This window comes from Trachemys scripta, chromosome 5 (assembly GCF_013100865.1).
Source record: "Trachemys scripta elegans isolate TJP31775 chromosome 5, CAS_Tse_1.0, whole genome shotgun sequence".
NCBI classification, from domain to species: Eukaryota; Metazoa; Chordata; order Testudines; family Emydidae; genus Trachemys; species Trachemys scripta.
This window is the reverse complement of record NC_048302.1, coordinates 79,652,651-79,667,762: the sequence shown is the minus strand read 5'-3', so window position 1 is coordinate 79,667,762 and position 15,112 is coordinate 79,652,651. Positions and strand designations below refer to the sequence as shown.

Below are 15,112 nucleotides of genomic sequence, written 5' to 3'. Positions count from 1 at the left end.
TATGGTACTGAATGCCCAGTGTGTGATGTCAGCATTCTCCCCTAGCATAAGGAGTTTAAATAGCTAGTCTCCCTGTTCTTTGTTTGATAACATGTGTTTGAATACTATCAGTACGCTGTGTTTCATTCCTGCTGTGCTGCAATGCTGCTGTCAAACTACAAAAATGATTTGCATAAAATCATAATGAAATTCTTTACGGACAGCACCTTATGTTACAGTTCTGTTTTGTATTGTATCTCCACTGGATTGCCCAGTGTTCACAAAACATCAAAAATGACAGAATTCTTTACACAATTTAGTCTATTTTTTCAACTATTTTCTAAATGGTTCCTCTTGTTTCAAGGCATTTCCAGATTATTAAAATGTCCTTTTGGATAGCTAAAAAAATCTAGACTTTATTGCATGTAATATGGCTTTTGTAATGTGTTCAATATTCCTTGGTTTTTTTGCATTCATATTCTTCTTTTGAAAATATTTTGTTGCCATAGCAATGTGTGCTGCACTGACTTGATATCATGTTTTCCCCAGCACTGCTATTTGCAACTGTGATTCTCTTCAGCGTTTCCCTTCATAACAGTCATTAACTACATCTATTGTATTTAACCTAAAGATCAAATTATTTACAGAGTTTTAAATTGGTCTTATATTATGTGCTCTAATATTCAAGAAGATTCTAAATGAAAATATAGTTTGTGTGTTATGCTGGGTTTTTTGGTTAGGACCAAAATGCTTTACATGTGTATCTTACCATTCAGTATGCTTCGTCTCAAAGCATCTGAGACCGCTTTTGCTTCTTACTGTTGATAGCAGAATGGATTTGCAAGGGAGCATAGAGACAGGGCCAGCACAGGCTTTTTTACTGGCCCAAGCAGCGAAGGAAGAAAAAAAACAACAACCCCGGGATCGGCGGCATTTCGGCAGCAGCTCAATCACGCCGCTTCATTCCCCGGCGGCAACTCGGCGGCGAGTCCTTTGCTCCGAGACAGACTGAGGGACCCACCGCAGAATTGCCGCCGAAGAACTGGACATGCTGCCCCTTCCCATTGGCCGCCCCAAGCACCTGCTTCGTTCACTAGTGCCTGGAGCCGGCCCTGCATTTTACATTCATCTCCCTCCCTCTGTCTGCTATGTGTAGGGGAGGTGTATTCTCCTCCCCCCACAAGATATTCGTGTTTCCCTAGTTTTGCTGGATCCTTGTTTTCCCATTAGGGTTGCCAACCCTCCCAGTTTGGCCAGCAGTCTCTCAGAATCAGGCTCAATCTCCCGGAGGCCACTGAAGCCAATCTGGGAGATTTTAGGCTGCTAAAAGTCTGGCAGTGCAGCGGGGCGAATGTAGGTTCCCCCTACCTGCCCTGGCTCCGCGCCACTCCTGGAAGCGGTGACATGTCTGGCAGCAGCTCCTAAGAGGAGGGGCGGTCAGTGGGTCTCTACATGCTGCCCCCGCCCCAAGCACCGATTCCGCAGCTCCCATTGGCTGGGAACGGGGAACCATAGCCAGTGGGAACTGCAGGAGAGGTTCCTGCAGGCAGCGGCAGAATACAGAGTTGCCCGTGAGCCTCAGAGCTGCTGCCAGACATGCCACCCCCCAAGGTAAGCACCGCCAACCCCCCCACACCCTAACCCCCACTCCAGCCCCCTCCTGCACCCAAACTCCCTCCCAGAGCCCACACCCCCTCTCACACCCCAAGTCCTTGCGCCCCAGCCTGGTGAAAGTGAGTGAGGGTGGGTGAGTGGGGGCAGGGCCTCAGAAGGGGCAGGGGCATGGCCTTGGGGAAGGGGTAGGGAAGGGTGTTTGGATTTGTGCAATTAGACAGTTGGCAACCCTATTTCCCATTGAACTGGTATGTACCAGAGACGTCACAAAAAGACAAACCTGAAATTAGGTGGTAGGGGGCAGTGATATTGCTTGTTAGGAAGCAAATTAGGGGATAGATTCTATTCCCACTAAAGTAGAGAGACGATTTAGGTCCTATGTTACTCCGCATGATAGGATGCAAAAAAACAGTTAAAGGATGCAATACTGGGCAGTATGTGTTATGTATTCTTTATGGGCTTAATTCCCAGAACTAGGGACCCACAATTGCACACCTAATTTGCATGCTCAGTTATCATGTGTGCCCTAATTAGCCATCAGCATGCCAAAATGCCTTACATGCAGACCCAGTTGCAGTAACCATACATGCAAATGAGATGTGCAGTTGTGTATATGTTCATGCACACAGTTGTGATTGTGCACTGTTGAAATTAAAGTCCTAAATCTTTTACTCCTACACAGGAGGCAACATGGTCTAGTAAACTGAGCCATGGGAATTGGAATCCGTGGAATCCGTGATCCCAATCACTCTATTGCCTGAGGGTATGTCTGCACTGCAATTAAAAACCTGCAGTTGGCCCATGCCAGCTGACTCGGCTTTGCAGGGCTCAGGCTGTTGGATTGCAGTGTAGACTTCTAGACTGGGACTAGAGCCAAAGCTCTGGGACCCTCCCACCTTGCAGGGCCCTAGAGCCCAGGCTCCACCATGAGCCCAGAAGTCTACACTGCAATGAAACAGCGGCCCCTTAGCCGAAGCCCTGCAAGCCCAAGTCAGCTGACACAGGCCAGCCACAGGTTCTTAACTGCAGTATAGACATACCCTGACTTGCCAGCGTGGATGGGTCGTGAGTTAGGGCGCCCAGGGCTGCTTTAATGTGCCCCAACTCTCAAGTGTAGCCAAGCCCTGAGTATCTGGGTTTTCTGGGTTGTCATCCCAGCTCTGCTCCTGACCTGACATAGACTAGTCTCTGCCTAGCCTTTCTGTGTGTTTCTGCATCTAAACAATGGAGATCAAAGTACCTATTTACCTTGCAAGGGCATTGTGATGCTTTATTAATTGTTTCTACAGTTCTGTGACTATGTAAAGTATTATGTATTTGCTAAGTACTATTATTTCTAATTAAGTTTGGAATCTAAAATTATCTCTTGCCTTGAGTACAAATGCATTTTACACTCTGTCATGTCAACATTATCTAACAGACAAATGTTGGAATTACATGTGGAAAGACAACAGTAGTATTATACAGTGCTTGACTCATTTCGTCCTCTTTTGGCATATGTTCAAGGTATTGAGTCATTTATAATATTGTTTTTAAGGATGTTACCCTTTATTGTTTGCAAAAAAAAAACCCAAAACAAATCAACAACAACCCATCAATAGGAGTTTAAAAGAGAAGTACATGGAGCCTGCCACTGGTATTCAAATCAGATTCAAGGGTTTGCAGAAGGGCAGATAGAGCATAGGCCAGGAGCACGTATTGAATCCAATCCCAATACCTGTTTCCATTTCTGCTTGATCAGTCAGATTTTGATGAGTGTTTACCACAGTCAGATAATATGTTTTGTTTTATCGTTTGAATTTCTCACCATTAGACGACATAAAAACAAAGATACTTTAAGAATGTTTTATGCACATCACATAAATAAACATAATTTATATCAGGAAGGATAGACAGACATGTAGGGCCAGATTTTTCAAAGATTTTTAGGGAAATAAATATGCAGCTAAGTGCCTAGTGGGATTTTCAAAAGTCCTAAGTGCCTAACTCCTATGGGAGATAGACTTTTGCAAATCCACTAGATGCTGCTGTGTCTTTAGGCAACTAAATACCTTTGAAAATCTGGCCCATAAACTCTATAAACATGAAATCGAGAATGTTTATAATGTTCTCTGCAATAAATTGTGTGCACTAATTTGAAAATAACCTTGCGTGCAACATTAACATTATGTGTAATTTTAGCTACATGAAAAACTGTGATGATTATAATGTGCAATTAGTAACCCTTAATCAAAATGTGGCTTAACTTGTTAGCTTCAGTATAAATCTGTGTGTGTTCCACTCTGATATGTAGTGTTGCTAGCTGTCCATTTGTTTTTGATGTTATGATTTTTGCACTGGGAGTGCTGCAAAATACTCAGGCAGTGATGTGCCTAGCAACAAAGGAGAAAGTTATCTAGAATCACATGACACCTAGGGCCAAATTGGGCTGCAAAGAGTTTTGTCCAGTCTTCTTCAACTATAAGGATGGCAGACAAGGAGTGGGGGCTTTGAAATGGGTCAAAGTGGTTGTAGAGGGAAGAATTTGTATTTATCCACCCATGGTACAGAGGGCTCCTCAAGAAAAGGAAAAAACCCACCACCTTTAAATAACTATTTTGTTTGAAATCTTGTATATTCGTGCGGTGGATCAGTTTCTATTATAGATGCAATTGTCAAATCACAGGACTGTTCCAGTCTGAAAACTGTCTAAGGGGACTCTTTCAAGAGTGATAGACCATCATTTTACCTAACCTAAAAGCTTGCTTTAAAATTACCTAGTGATGCATGTGTTTTGTTTTGTTTTTAAATCAGATGGAAAAATTAGACATAGCTGTGAGGAAACTCTGTGAGAGAACACTGAAGTAGTTTTGTTCTTATCTTTTTTTTAAAGGTGTGTGGCTGGCTGTCTCTGAACCCTTTAGTTTGATTTGCTTAGCTCTGGCAGCACTATTAATAATGAATTAAGATTGAGCAGTTGTCAGTTTATAAAGCAGTGGTCACCAAGTGATCGATGGCCATCGACTGGTCGATCCTGGAAACTCTCCCAGTCAATCACAATCTCCGGCTGCTAAAAGTACAATGGTGCAGCAGGGCTGCCACTAAGGCAGACTCCCTGACTGTCCTGGCCCCATGCTGCTCCCGGAAGAGGCCAGGATGCCCCCTGCAGCCCTGGGGGAGGGAGGGGCAGAGGTCACCGTGCACTGCCCCTGCCTGCAAGCACTGCTCCTGCAGCTCCTATTGGCCAGAAATGGGGAACTGTGGCCAATGTGCCCCCCCCCCCGCAGGGGCACGTTGGTCCGTTCCAAGAGTTGGCGGTGGTGTAGGAGGTTGCGAGGTTCTATGCCCATTCTATAATTAGAAATAGTCCCATATGGAAACTGACAGCAGTGAACTCATGTTATGTAGTTTGCCTACTCTGCTAGGGAGGATACCACCTCCCCTAGAGAGTCATCAGGAAGGCACTGTCTCCCATGGCTTTATTCCTTAGTGCCCCAGATGCTTATGTAGCTGTTGAGAGGTAGCAATTCTATCAGAATAAACATTTAAAAATTACCAATTTTTTGAGGCACACTGAAATCTGGACAAGATGTCACTCTCTTATTTGGCAATCACCTGTTATTAGAGACTATCCCATGGTATCCTTAAAACTACAGTGTACCATTCTAGTCCATCTTTATTAGAAGACCATCTTTAACAAGCACAAATTTGTGTTGGCCCCTTAAGTAGTCACTTCAGGTAGGCAAGTCCCTAAATACGTAACCATTTATAGAAAGGAGACCACCTCTTGAATTTCATCAGTAGCAGTTGAGAAACCAGTGCAGTTCCAGAGCACAGAAGCGATGACATCATACCGTGTTTCTTCATTACTGCAAGTAAACAAGACATTGTTTTTCCCTATTTGAAGCTTTATAGTGAGCTTCAAGAGTAACCTAGAATAAAGTGAACTGAAATAGTCAAACCTAGAGAAGACAAAATATGGACAAATAATGATAAGGTCCATGACGTCAAAAAAAAAGTCCACAAACTCTTAATTAAATCATTCATAGGAGAACATATGGTGTGAGTTATCTTTGGTACCTAGGTATCAAAGACCAGTTAAGGTTTCCAAAGTACTTCCAGACTGCAAATCTCTTTGGTGAGTGGAGGGCAGCCTCCACTAATAGATGGCATAATCACAATCCTAATTATTGCTTTCCTCTTTCAACCAGCATGTCCTCCATCTTTTCTGGATTGAGGCTAATGTGGAGAGAGATATAAACAAATGGCTTTTTATTTGTTCATAACATGGTATGCTTTTTTTTTAGGAAGTTAAGGTTTTTCACTTCCAATATTAAAAGCATCTGTTACATATTGGGGTGGTGCTAATTTAAAAAGGAAGGTAACTCTTAAAAGGTCATTGCACTGGAAATATCTACCAACTTTTCCCTTTAAAATAAAAATGTTACATGTTGACATAATTAGTTTGATTCTTTTAAAAGTGTGTGTGTGTGTCCTATATGTAGGAATATTGTTTGTCTAAATAAATCATAATGAATGGATGCTCATACTTCACTGTTAAGAATGATTTTTGGTTCCTGTTTTGTCTGAGACCAAACTTCAGGCAAAGATTGTATAACAACAGGCATTATTTGCATTTGAGTTTCATGGTATCTCCATTCCTGCACTGTTAGTGATATTTGAAAAAGTAATCGGGCTCAACTCTGACCTTTTCCTTCAGCATGAAAAGATTTAGACTGGATAAATTAAAAGCTGTTCTTTTTTTAATTTTCACTATGTCCTTCAAAATAATCTAGTCTTTAAACCTGTAAATGTTCTAGTGCTTGCTCTTTTCTTTATCTTTTTAAAAAAATATGTATCATGCCAGTATCCAAATTATACTTAAATTAGAAACAATTTTAAATCTTTATTACATTTCAAATCATTTCATTACAGCCACAGCGCCCTGTGTTTGCTCATGAAAACATACACAGTGGGGGGGAACCGTAAGTATATTTCTTATCTACTTAATCAGAGATATAACACTGGCACTTAAAGAAGGGGACAATAGCCAGCATATCTTCCAAGGAATCAGTAAACTAGCTAGTAGAATCATGGGATAACACAGTTATCAAATAATGTTGGAAGACATCCAGGAAATCCCTCATGGCAAAACTGAATTATGAAGGTACATTATCTCACAAATGAAGATAAATGTACTATAGCATAGTTACACACAAAAACTACTACATTTCTCCATGTTTTACAGTTAAGATGGAAATTAATTTAAAAACCAGTTCATGGTCATTTTGTGATTCCATCATTTTCAGACTTCTTGAGCAGAATGCCAGTTATAAAGATTTAATAATAATTCAACTTGTCTGCTACACTGGCCCTGAATTATCTCCTGTAAAGTATTGTTTGTCAAGGGATCCTTCAGGATTAGAAAAGTGAGCAAAGTGAATGAAGGATTAGAAAAGTGAGTAGGAGGTGAATGAAGTTGATAACAAGAATGCAACATCACATCTTACAGGGGAACTTGGCATGAGCAAGTGATAGAACTAGATAAAAAGCAAATTTTCAAAAGCATCTAAGTGACTTAAGCTCTTAAATTCAGTTTTCAAAAGTGACTTAGGCACTCTGGTCCTGATCCAAAGCCAACTGGAGTCAATAGGAGTTATTCTGTTGACTTCAAAAAGAGCTTTGGATCAGGCCCAGGTAGCCTAAGTCTCACTGATTTGCAATGAAATGAGACTTAAGCCCTGAAGTGCTAAAGGGGCACATTTTTACAAGCCTAAAGATGCACATCTAGAGGGTTTTTATAAGTGCCATGGCACCTAACTCCCATTTAAATCTGTTCAGGCAGATCATTATTCCGTTAATTGGCTATTTCCAGCACTGATTTATAGACACCACCACCAGAAGAATTAATCACCCAGTTTGGAATTCCTTGAAGCCAATGAGAATTTTGTTTGGATGATATGAGTGCCTAAACCTTTCTCTAACCTAAGAGCCAGATTATAACTCCGCATAAGGGAAAATAAAAACCTACACCCATACTGCTGTGTAGCATCCCTGCGTTTCTACTGTACACCAAAGGGGTAAGCTGTATGCTTAGCCCTGCATAGATGGACAGGAATGGGAAAAGAAGCATAGTGGAATATGGGGGGATCTTGACTACACCCCCACAGTATGCCAATTGGCGCAGTCAGAGTTGTTGTAAGCTGCTACTGGGGTGGACCAATAGGAGACTGTTCCCCTTCCTGGAGAAAGAAGAGTATAGAGAAGAAAGAAAGGAATTCCATCCCTGGGATACTCCTCAGCTGCTGCAATTACATGTGACTCCTTATACAGGACTGTTGTATAAGCACCATCTAGCCATAACAACAACTTAATACACTATTATTTCACCTTTAACACAGGACTGAAAGAAAATGAGTTTGGTGTTCTCATTTCTCTTGCCATTTTAAAATTTATCCATCATACACATCATCACATAACTGAAAGGCCAGGATTGAAAAAGTAGAGAGTACTGTAAGGTAGAAATGCAGTAGAATGAAAAACCTGTTTGTGAAAGCTAGCACAGTTTGTCCTACATACTGCCTGATTCAAGCTATCACAGTCATGACAACTAAATTCACTCATAAATGTAAAACAATCAATTAACCAGGTGAAATGTCTAATATTCCACCCATTCCTAGTATGTGCCTTCCTTTTAGCTTCTCTTTTCTGCCAGGAATATACAGTACTTTTCATTTTTTCCCTTCCTTTTCTCTACCACTTTCTCCATTTCCATCTATTTTTATTTTATCTGTGCAGCATCTGAGGCTGCTCTAACTTACAGTGAGGGTCAAGTACATGGCTAGCCAGACCCAGAATCCAAGAGGTGCAAAGGGGACATGCACCACAGGAGGAAGTGGGAGAAGTTAGTTTATCTCCTAAGATATTGGGACCAGCATCTTACTTTCCTCTTCCTCCCCCAACACATCATTTTACTCTTTTCCCCTCCCCTTTAGGCCATGGCTACCCCACCACTATCTTTCTCAAAAGCCTCTCCCCTTCTCAGAATAGAGTTGAGAGGAGTTATGCGTTAGCATCTTCAGTTAGATTGCATAGCTGTATGAATCCCACTGTAAACAATTTAGTAATCTCACATGAGTTGTCTTTTACATAAACTATGCTATGTATTCCATTCTGGACCTACTCCCATAAGTACTTATGCAGGCAAAAGTTTCCTGCATTGCTGTTTTCCAATATGCAGTGTTGTAGTTTTTAATGGAGTATGTTACCTTAAAAGTTAATTAAATATTTGACAAGCTCCTCTAGCTAAGTAAAGGTGAAAAGAACTTATTTTTTAAAAACACACTATTTGTCCTGTTTAAGGTTTCAGGCTCTATATAACTATACTCCTAGGAACGAAGATGAACTGGAGCTCAGAGAGGGAGATATCATTGATGTGATGGAAAAGTGTGATGATGGATGGTTTGTGGGTATGTTTTATTTTGGTTGGTTGTTTTTTTTGTTTTTAATTTCAGAAATATTTGCTGCCCTCATAGTTTTCTTATAGTTAGATAATTGTATAATTTGATGTGTTCTAAGTGGCAAATTGATTGTAATTTGGCACTCATAATAACCCTGATTATCCTGAAGTCTTTGGGGACTGACCTGATCCGAAGCTCTCTGAAGTCAATAGGTAGCTTCCCACTTATTTAATGAAGAGCACTATCATGCAACCTTCACTTAGACTGAGTGGAATTTACTTACATAATTATCCCATAGATTTCAATGGAACTACTCATGTAAGCAAGTATTACTGTCTGTGAGTAAGGGTTTCAGAAATGGGACCAAAGAACGTTGACTTGATCACCCCAAACATCTTACATAAACTATAAAAATACTTTAACTGTCCTGCTAATCCTAAATTATTTTGGAAATCCTACAGAATTGCTGATGACATCCACCCTTATGCCAGATTATTTCATTACAATTAATATTGTTAAATAATTCTCAAAGGTACTAGGTCAATATTTTAATATGTTAAAATTATCACAAATTATAATCTGGATACACATAATTGAAATAAAATAACAACTATGCCTCTTGTAGTTGCTTTTCCCTTCATTATGTTTTAAATTGATAACAGTTTATGACTGGGAAATGTAATTCATCAAGCTATGCAATCCACAGGGTCAGTTTGGCTTTCTACAAGCATAAAAAAGTCTCGCCTGTCCTTGTATTTGTAGTGCTAATGAAATTTCATAAACTGAAAACAAAACTTAAAGGCCACACATGCATAGTGATTACTTACTGTTACTGTCATCTTTCATTTATTACTTCTACTTTCAGGAACCTCAAGAAGAACCAAATTCTTTGGTACTTTCCCTGGAAACTATGTCAAGAGGCTGTGAATTTTTTCCCCTACTTATTTATGCTGCATCTCTGCAACACATCTGCATAAAGCTGCTAGAAAACATGCTACAACAGGCCTTCTGTTTTCTTGCTTTGCAGTCTCAAATAAAGGTCATCTAGTTCATCATCATCCCCATCCTCATCTGCCAAACCGTTCCAGCAGTATTACAGCAACGACTACAGTGTGTGAATAACTAAGCTTTTATGAAACAAGAGGAATCGTTTCAACATTTAAGTACTTTTTCCTGTTTAGTCCCCTCCCCCCGCCCACCCACCCCCACATTAGAAACAAAGGAATAGGAAAACCTTGATGGAAGGTACACAGGTGACTCTCCATGGGAAAATCTGCATTGTTTGGGACATTTGTGGTACTAGCATTAAATGCTATGCAAAATTTTGATTCTCAGCTTCCACCTGGTACAAAGAGAAAGTTGCTGTTTACTTTAAAAAAAAAAAAAAAAAAAAAGTTGTGTCCACATTCTTCTTAGCTTGGCAACCTATGTTGCTTTCACTTTGCTGTATCACAAGTTTGCCTATTCTACTGGTTTACGATATATGACAATTATAATATAGATTTTTTTTTGCCTGCACTTATATGTTGTAACATATGCACAGTGATTGTAAAATTTCAAGCAAGAGTAGTTAAAATGGGGGAACTGCAAGTGTGTTGGATGGGTGTGATTGTATTGGTTAAATCTCATTTTTTCCAAATAAGCTATAGTGCTTTCTGTTAAAACTAAAGAAGTGCAAGAGGCATGAAATCTTGAGAGTTTGTGGATAATGATGAGACAATGAGCTATGAAGATAGACAACAATAGCGAACTACTGATGTCTAACATTACATGACTATATCTAAATTTATTGTAATAATCAGCAACATGAAATTTGAGAGTTTAGTGTTTTTATTTATCAGATGAAGCTTACAAAACAACAATAAACAGTGTTAGTGCAACGTTGTATTCTAACATAGCCACCTGAAAAAATATGCACAGATGTACTGATTTTATTTCACTAGATAGATATGTATACATTAACAAAATCTGAATTCTTGTTTAGGAATATAGTACCACACAAAAACAGTCACAGCTATTAAAACAGATACATTTTAGTATTTTTTTCTGAATGAAACAAATATCTGAACACGCCATTCTTTTTCCTTATGCAAAGGTAAGCAAAATATAATATATGAAATTACAAGACAGGATGATAACTGTGGCTTTATACAAAACAATTCAAATTTGGTTTCTTCAGCACCTTATAGATGGTAAAAGCTTCTATTGCATTTTTCTTGTGATAAAGGGTTGATCTTATCACTATGTAAGTAGTCTCTAGCATTTTGTATTTTTTTGTACAGAACCATTTTGGTGTTGATTTAAAAAAAAACAGTTCTTCATTTGATCTTTGCCCTTTTCATAATACAGAACATCTTCAATGCATTTTTCTTTACTTGCCCCTCTTACCATAAGCACACCTGGATAGTGCAATTCTGTAAAATAGCATTTTATGCAAAATTTTATTAATGGTTTTACTAGCCAAATCTAAATGTACATATGACTTTATTACAGAAAAATGTCATTAAGACAAAGGTAAAGAAACATCTTTGTGCAGCATACCTTTATTACTGCAAATTTCATGGCAAAAGCTTTATATTTCAAAGGCTTTCAATTTTAATTTAGATCTGCATGCAGCTTTGCTGTGAGATTCATACCTATCTTTGATGCCCTTTATGATGGAAGACAAATATCTGTTGCCTGTGATATTTAAAAAAGTACTGTTTCTACTCTGTAACTGATTTTTAAAAATACAAGTTTTTCATACCTGGTATTTCAGGTAATTGACTTTAAATTCTTATAAGCAAAGGGTCTCTGTGTTTTTTCTTGAATAGACTTCTAATAAATTCTGCTTGGAGTACACTTCAGCTTTTCTTCCTGTTATTTCTTGATTTACACCGTCACATATTTTTATCCTTAGTTTCTTTGTATGTGAACTGAAATGAACCCAGCTTTATCTGGGGACACAATCCCAGAGATTTGTCTGCCACCAAACGTAGTATTTGTTGTCAATTTAAGTAATCCTACACTTTCAGCGTCAGACACATTAGATTTAAAAAAAGACAAAACCAGCATTATTTCACTCAAATAGCTTTTCCCTGATGTTAGTTATGTATAGCTCTCAGTCTTGTTCCACACTGGTACTTCAGATAATTTACATTAAGGAATTTGCCAGCTTTTAATGTCCCTTACTCGTAATAATATCTCCTTCCAGAAGGAATTTTCAGGAATGACATTTCTGTACCAATCTTCTGGGACTGTACTACCATTCCCAGAACTACCTGTACCTCTGAGGAGCATGCTGGTGTAAGGGGATACAAAAACAACAGTCTAAACCTTTAACATTGGCCAAAATTCCTACATTTAATTCCTTTTACTAACTTAGATAAGCCAACACCATGCCAATCCTGTAAAATGAAAAAACACCACAGTAATTTTACTTAAAGATGACAAAATTATATATAAAGTTGGTTTCACTCCAACTGCAAAGACTAAACTCTCCCACCTGACGCATTATGGCTTTATCTACACTATAGCAGAGGTTCTCAACCTTTTTCTTTTTAAGCCTCCCCCCCAACATCCTATAAAAACTCCACAGCCCACTTGTGCCACAATAACAGGTTTTCTGCATATGAAAGCCAGGGCCCATGCGGTGTGGCTTTGGCGTTCTGCCCTGGGCCCCAGCGAGTCTAAAGCTGGCCGTGGTTGAGAACTATTGCACTATAGCACCTATGTTGACACAGCTATGCCAGCATAGTCACCTAGCATAGACACAGTGTATGTCAACAGAAGCACTCTTCTGTTGTGGGAATAAGTTTTAAGTGTAGACCAACTCAACGCCTACAGTAGGAACACTTTTACCAGTATGGGAATACCAATAGATTCTACACTACCAGCAAAGTACTCCTAGTGTATACACATATCACAGCTATACTGACAAAGCTGGGCTTTGTACCAGTACAGTAAAACCACCCCTTACCAGCAAAACAAACTATTCGGGTAAAAAGCACAGTTTGCCAGTATAACTGCATCCATCCTACAGACTTCTGCAGGCATAACAATGTCAGTCAGGAATCACACTACTGACCAGCATTGCTATACCCCCAGAAATTTGTAGTGGAGACCTCGCCTGACTGCTTCCACTGGGAACAGCAATCACCTTGAACTGAAGAGGTATGAATTGCTCCTACCTCAACACCATGTAAGTAGTACTATTGACACACCTAGCTTTTTGCTCCTGCTGTCCCCCAACATACACCTCAGCCTTTGTTTTGGAGACGCACACACTTTGTACAATGAGAAGTTTTCTGAAGAACACCAGGCTTTGTTGTAGGTCATTAATTCTCTTAGGCCTGGTCTACACTTACAAGTTTTGCTTGCATACTGATATAGCTATGGTCACACCCCTAACTAATATAGCTATCGCAGCAAAGGCTGTTGTATAAATCCAGTTATAGTGGCAAAAAAGTCCTATTGCTTGTATCACTTTTTTTCCTTTTGGGAACTGGTATAAACTATACCAGCAAACAAATTATTTTTCCAGTAAAAGCTGTGCCTCCACTAGGAGGGTTTGCCAATATAACTATAACTCTTTCTAGTGTAGACAAGGCCTTTGCTATTCATTAATCTCTATAAAATGCCCAGAACCTCAACTGGTATTGTTTAAGGGTGAGATTTTCAAAAATGCCTAAGAAATACAAATATCCTAAGTCATCTTCTAGGTTACATCTACACTGCAATAAAAGACTCAACGTGGCTGGCCTGGGTCAGTTGACCTGGACTCTCAGGGCTTGGACTGCAGGGCTATAAATTTACAGTATAAGATACTCAGGCTGGAGCCCAGGCTCTGAGACCCACATAGCCTGGGCTCCAGCCCAAGTCAGCTGGCCTGGGCCAGCCACAGTTATGCTGTGGGTCTTATCACTGTGCAGACATACCCATAGGCAATTTTGAAAATCCCACCCTAAATCAACAAATGCAGTAGGATGGCTACATTTTTGTCTATGTCCTCTGGCCCACTACTCTAAATTCAAATGACACAGCAGGGGATAATATCAGTCCACAAAGTATCCTCTGCATTCACTGATTCCTAAATTTCAGGTGTAAAATAGCTATCACGCTAAGCATATCAGAGAAACTTCCTCCTTGGATCACATCATCTGATTGTAGATTAGATGCATCCTGTTCATCTGAAGGCAATCATAATCCTGAAAATCATCCATTGTGAAGGCCCTATAACCTGTGACACAGGAGACCTGAATTAGGCAGCAGGGTGCCCTACAGCCTATAGTCCTCATTGCCCCCTCTGTGATACAGCATGGTACCAATACTACAGTAACTCTTGTGCTGTTTATTTTACACTGTGCCCTAATTTTCAATATGCTGCAGATTTTAATATTGAAAATGCATGTAGAAGCTGTCAGAGGAAAGCTGCAAATTTTAGCAGCCAGGCAAGGGACATCTGTGTCTTCTGACACTTAAGAACATAAGAACGGCCACACTGGGTCAGACCAAAGGTACATCTAGCCCAGTATTCTATCTTCCAACAGTGGCCAATGCCAGGTGCCCCAGAGGGAATGAACAGAACAGGTAATCATCAAGTGATCCATTCCCTGTTGCCCATTCCCAGCTTCTGGGAATAGGCGTGGCAACCTAAAATAATCTTCTGTCCACAGAGCAGCTATGGCCTGAACATCATACTTCAACCCTGAGATAAAGAAGCCAGTTTGAGAGGTGGACAGCTAATCCAGCGAGGACATGTAATCTCTCTGCCAATATTGCCAATTATGTGTTCTGACAACCTCTTTGGAATAGTTTCCAAAACTTCTTCCAAGAAAAGACTCCATAGAAATGATAAACTCGCATCTTGCAGACCCTTTCAGCCTTCCAGGCCTTATTCTGATTGTCCTTGTTGCAACTTGCTGGACAACATATCACTTTGCTTTGAGGGTGAAATTAACCCCTTTGCAGAACATCTACCCAAGGAATATGAATCAGTTTGTGCTTAAGTGGAACTTAAGCATGCTGACTCTCTACGCAAGGGTAAATTTCACACTTCGAGTCCAAAATAAAACCCTCCATCCTCTGTTTTCAGATATATA

The 15,112-nt window shown here is 39.8% G+C and overlaps 1 protein-coding gene across 18 annotated transcripts in view; it reads left to right on the top strand.

The window, feature by feature from the left end:
- Nucleotides 1-11,878, top strand: part of SORBS2 (sorbin and SH3 domain containing 2) — a 122,807-nt gene extending 110,929 nt beyond the window's left edge. For 16 of the 18 annotated variants that reach the window (XM_034772096.1, XM_034772095.1, XM_034772093.1 and 13 more), the window contains 3 exons: nt 6,508-6,557; nt 8,935-9,041; nt 9,898-11,878. In XM_034772096.1, the coding sequence (XP_034627987.1) occupies nt 6,508-6,557; nt 8,935-9,041; nt 9,898-9,959 (219 nt within the window). In that variant the 3' untranslated portion in view covers nt 9,960-11,878. The remainder of the gene's footprint in view (nt 1-6,507; nt 6,558-8,934; nt 9,042-9,897) is intronic. The other 2 variants (XM_034772079.1, XM_034772097.1) reach the window with 2 other exon arrangements.
- The last annotated feature ends 3,234 nt before the right edge of the window (nt 11,879-15,112 follow it).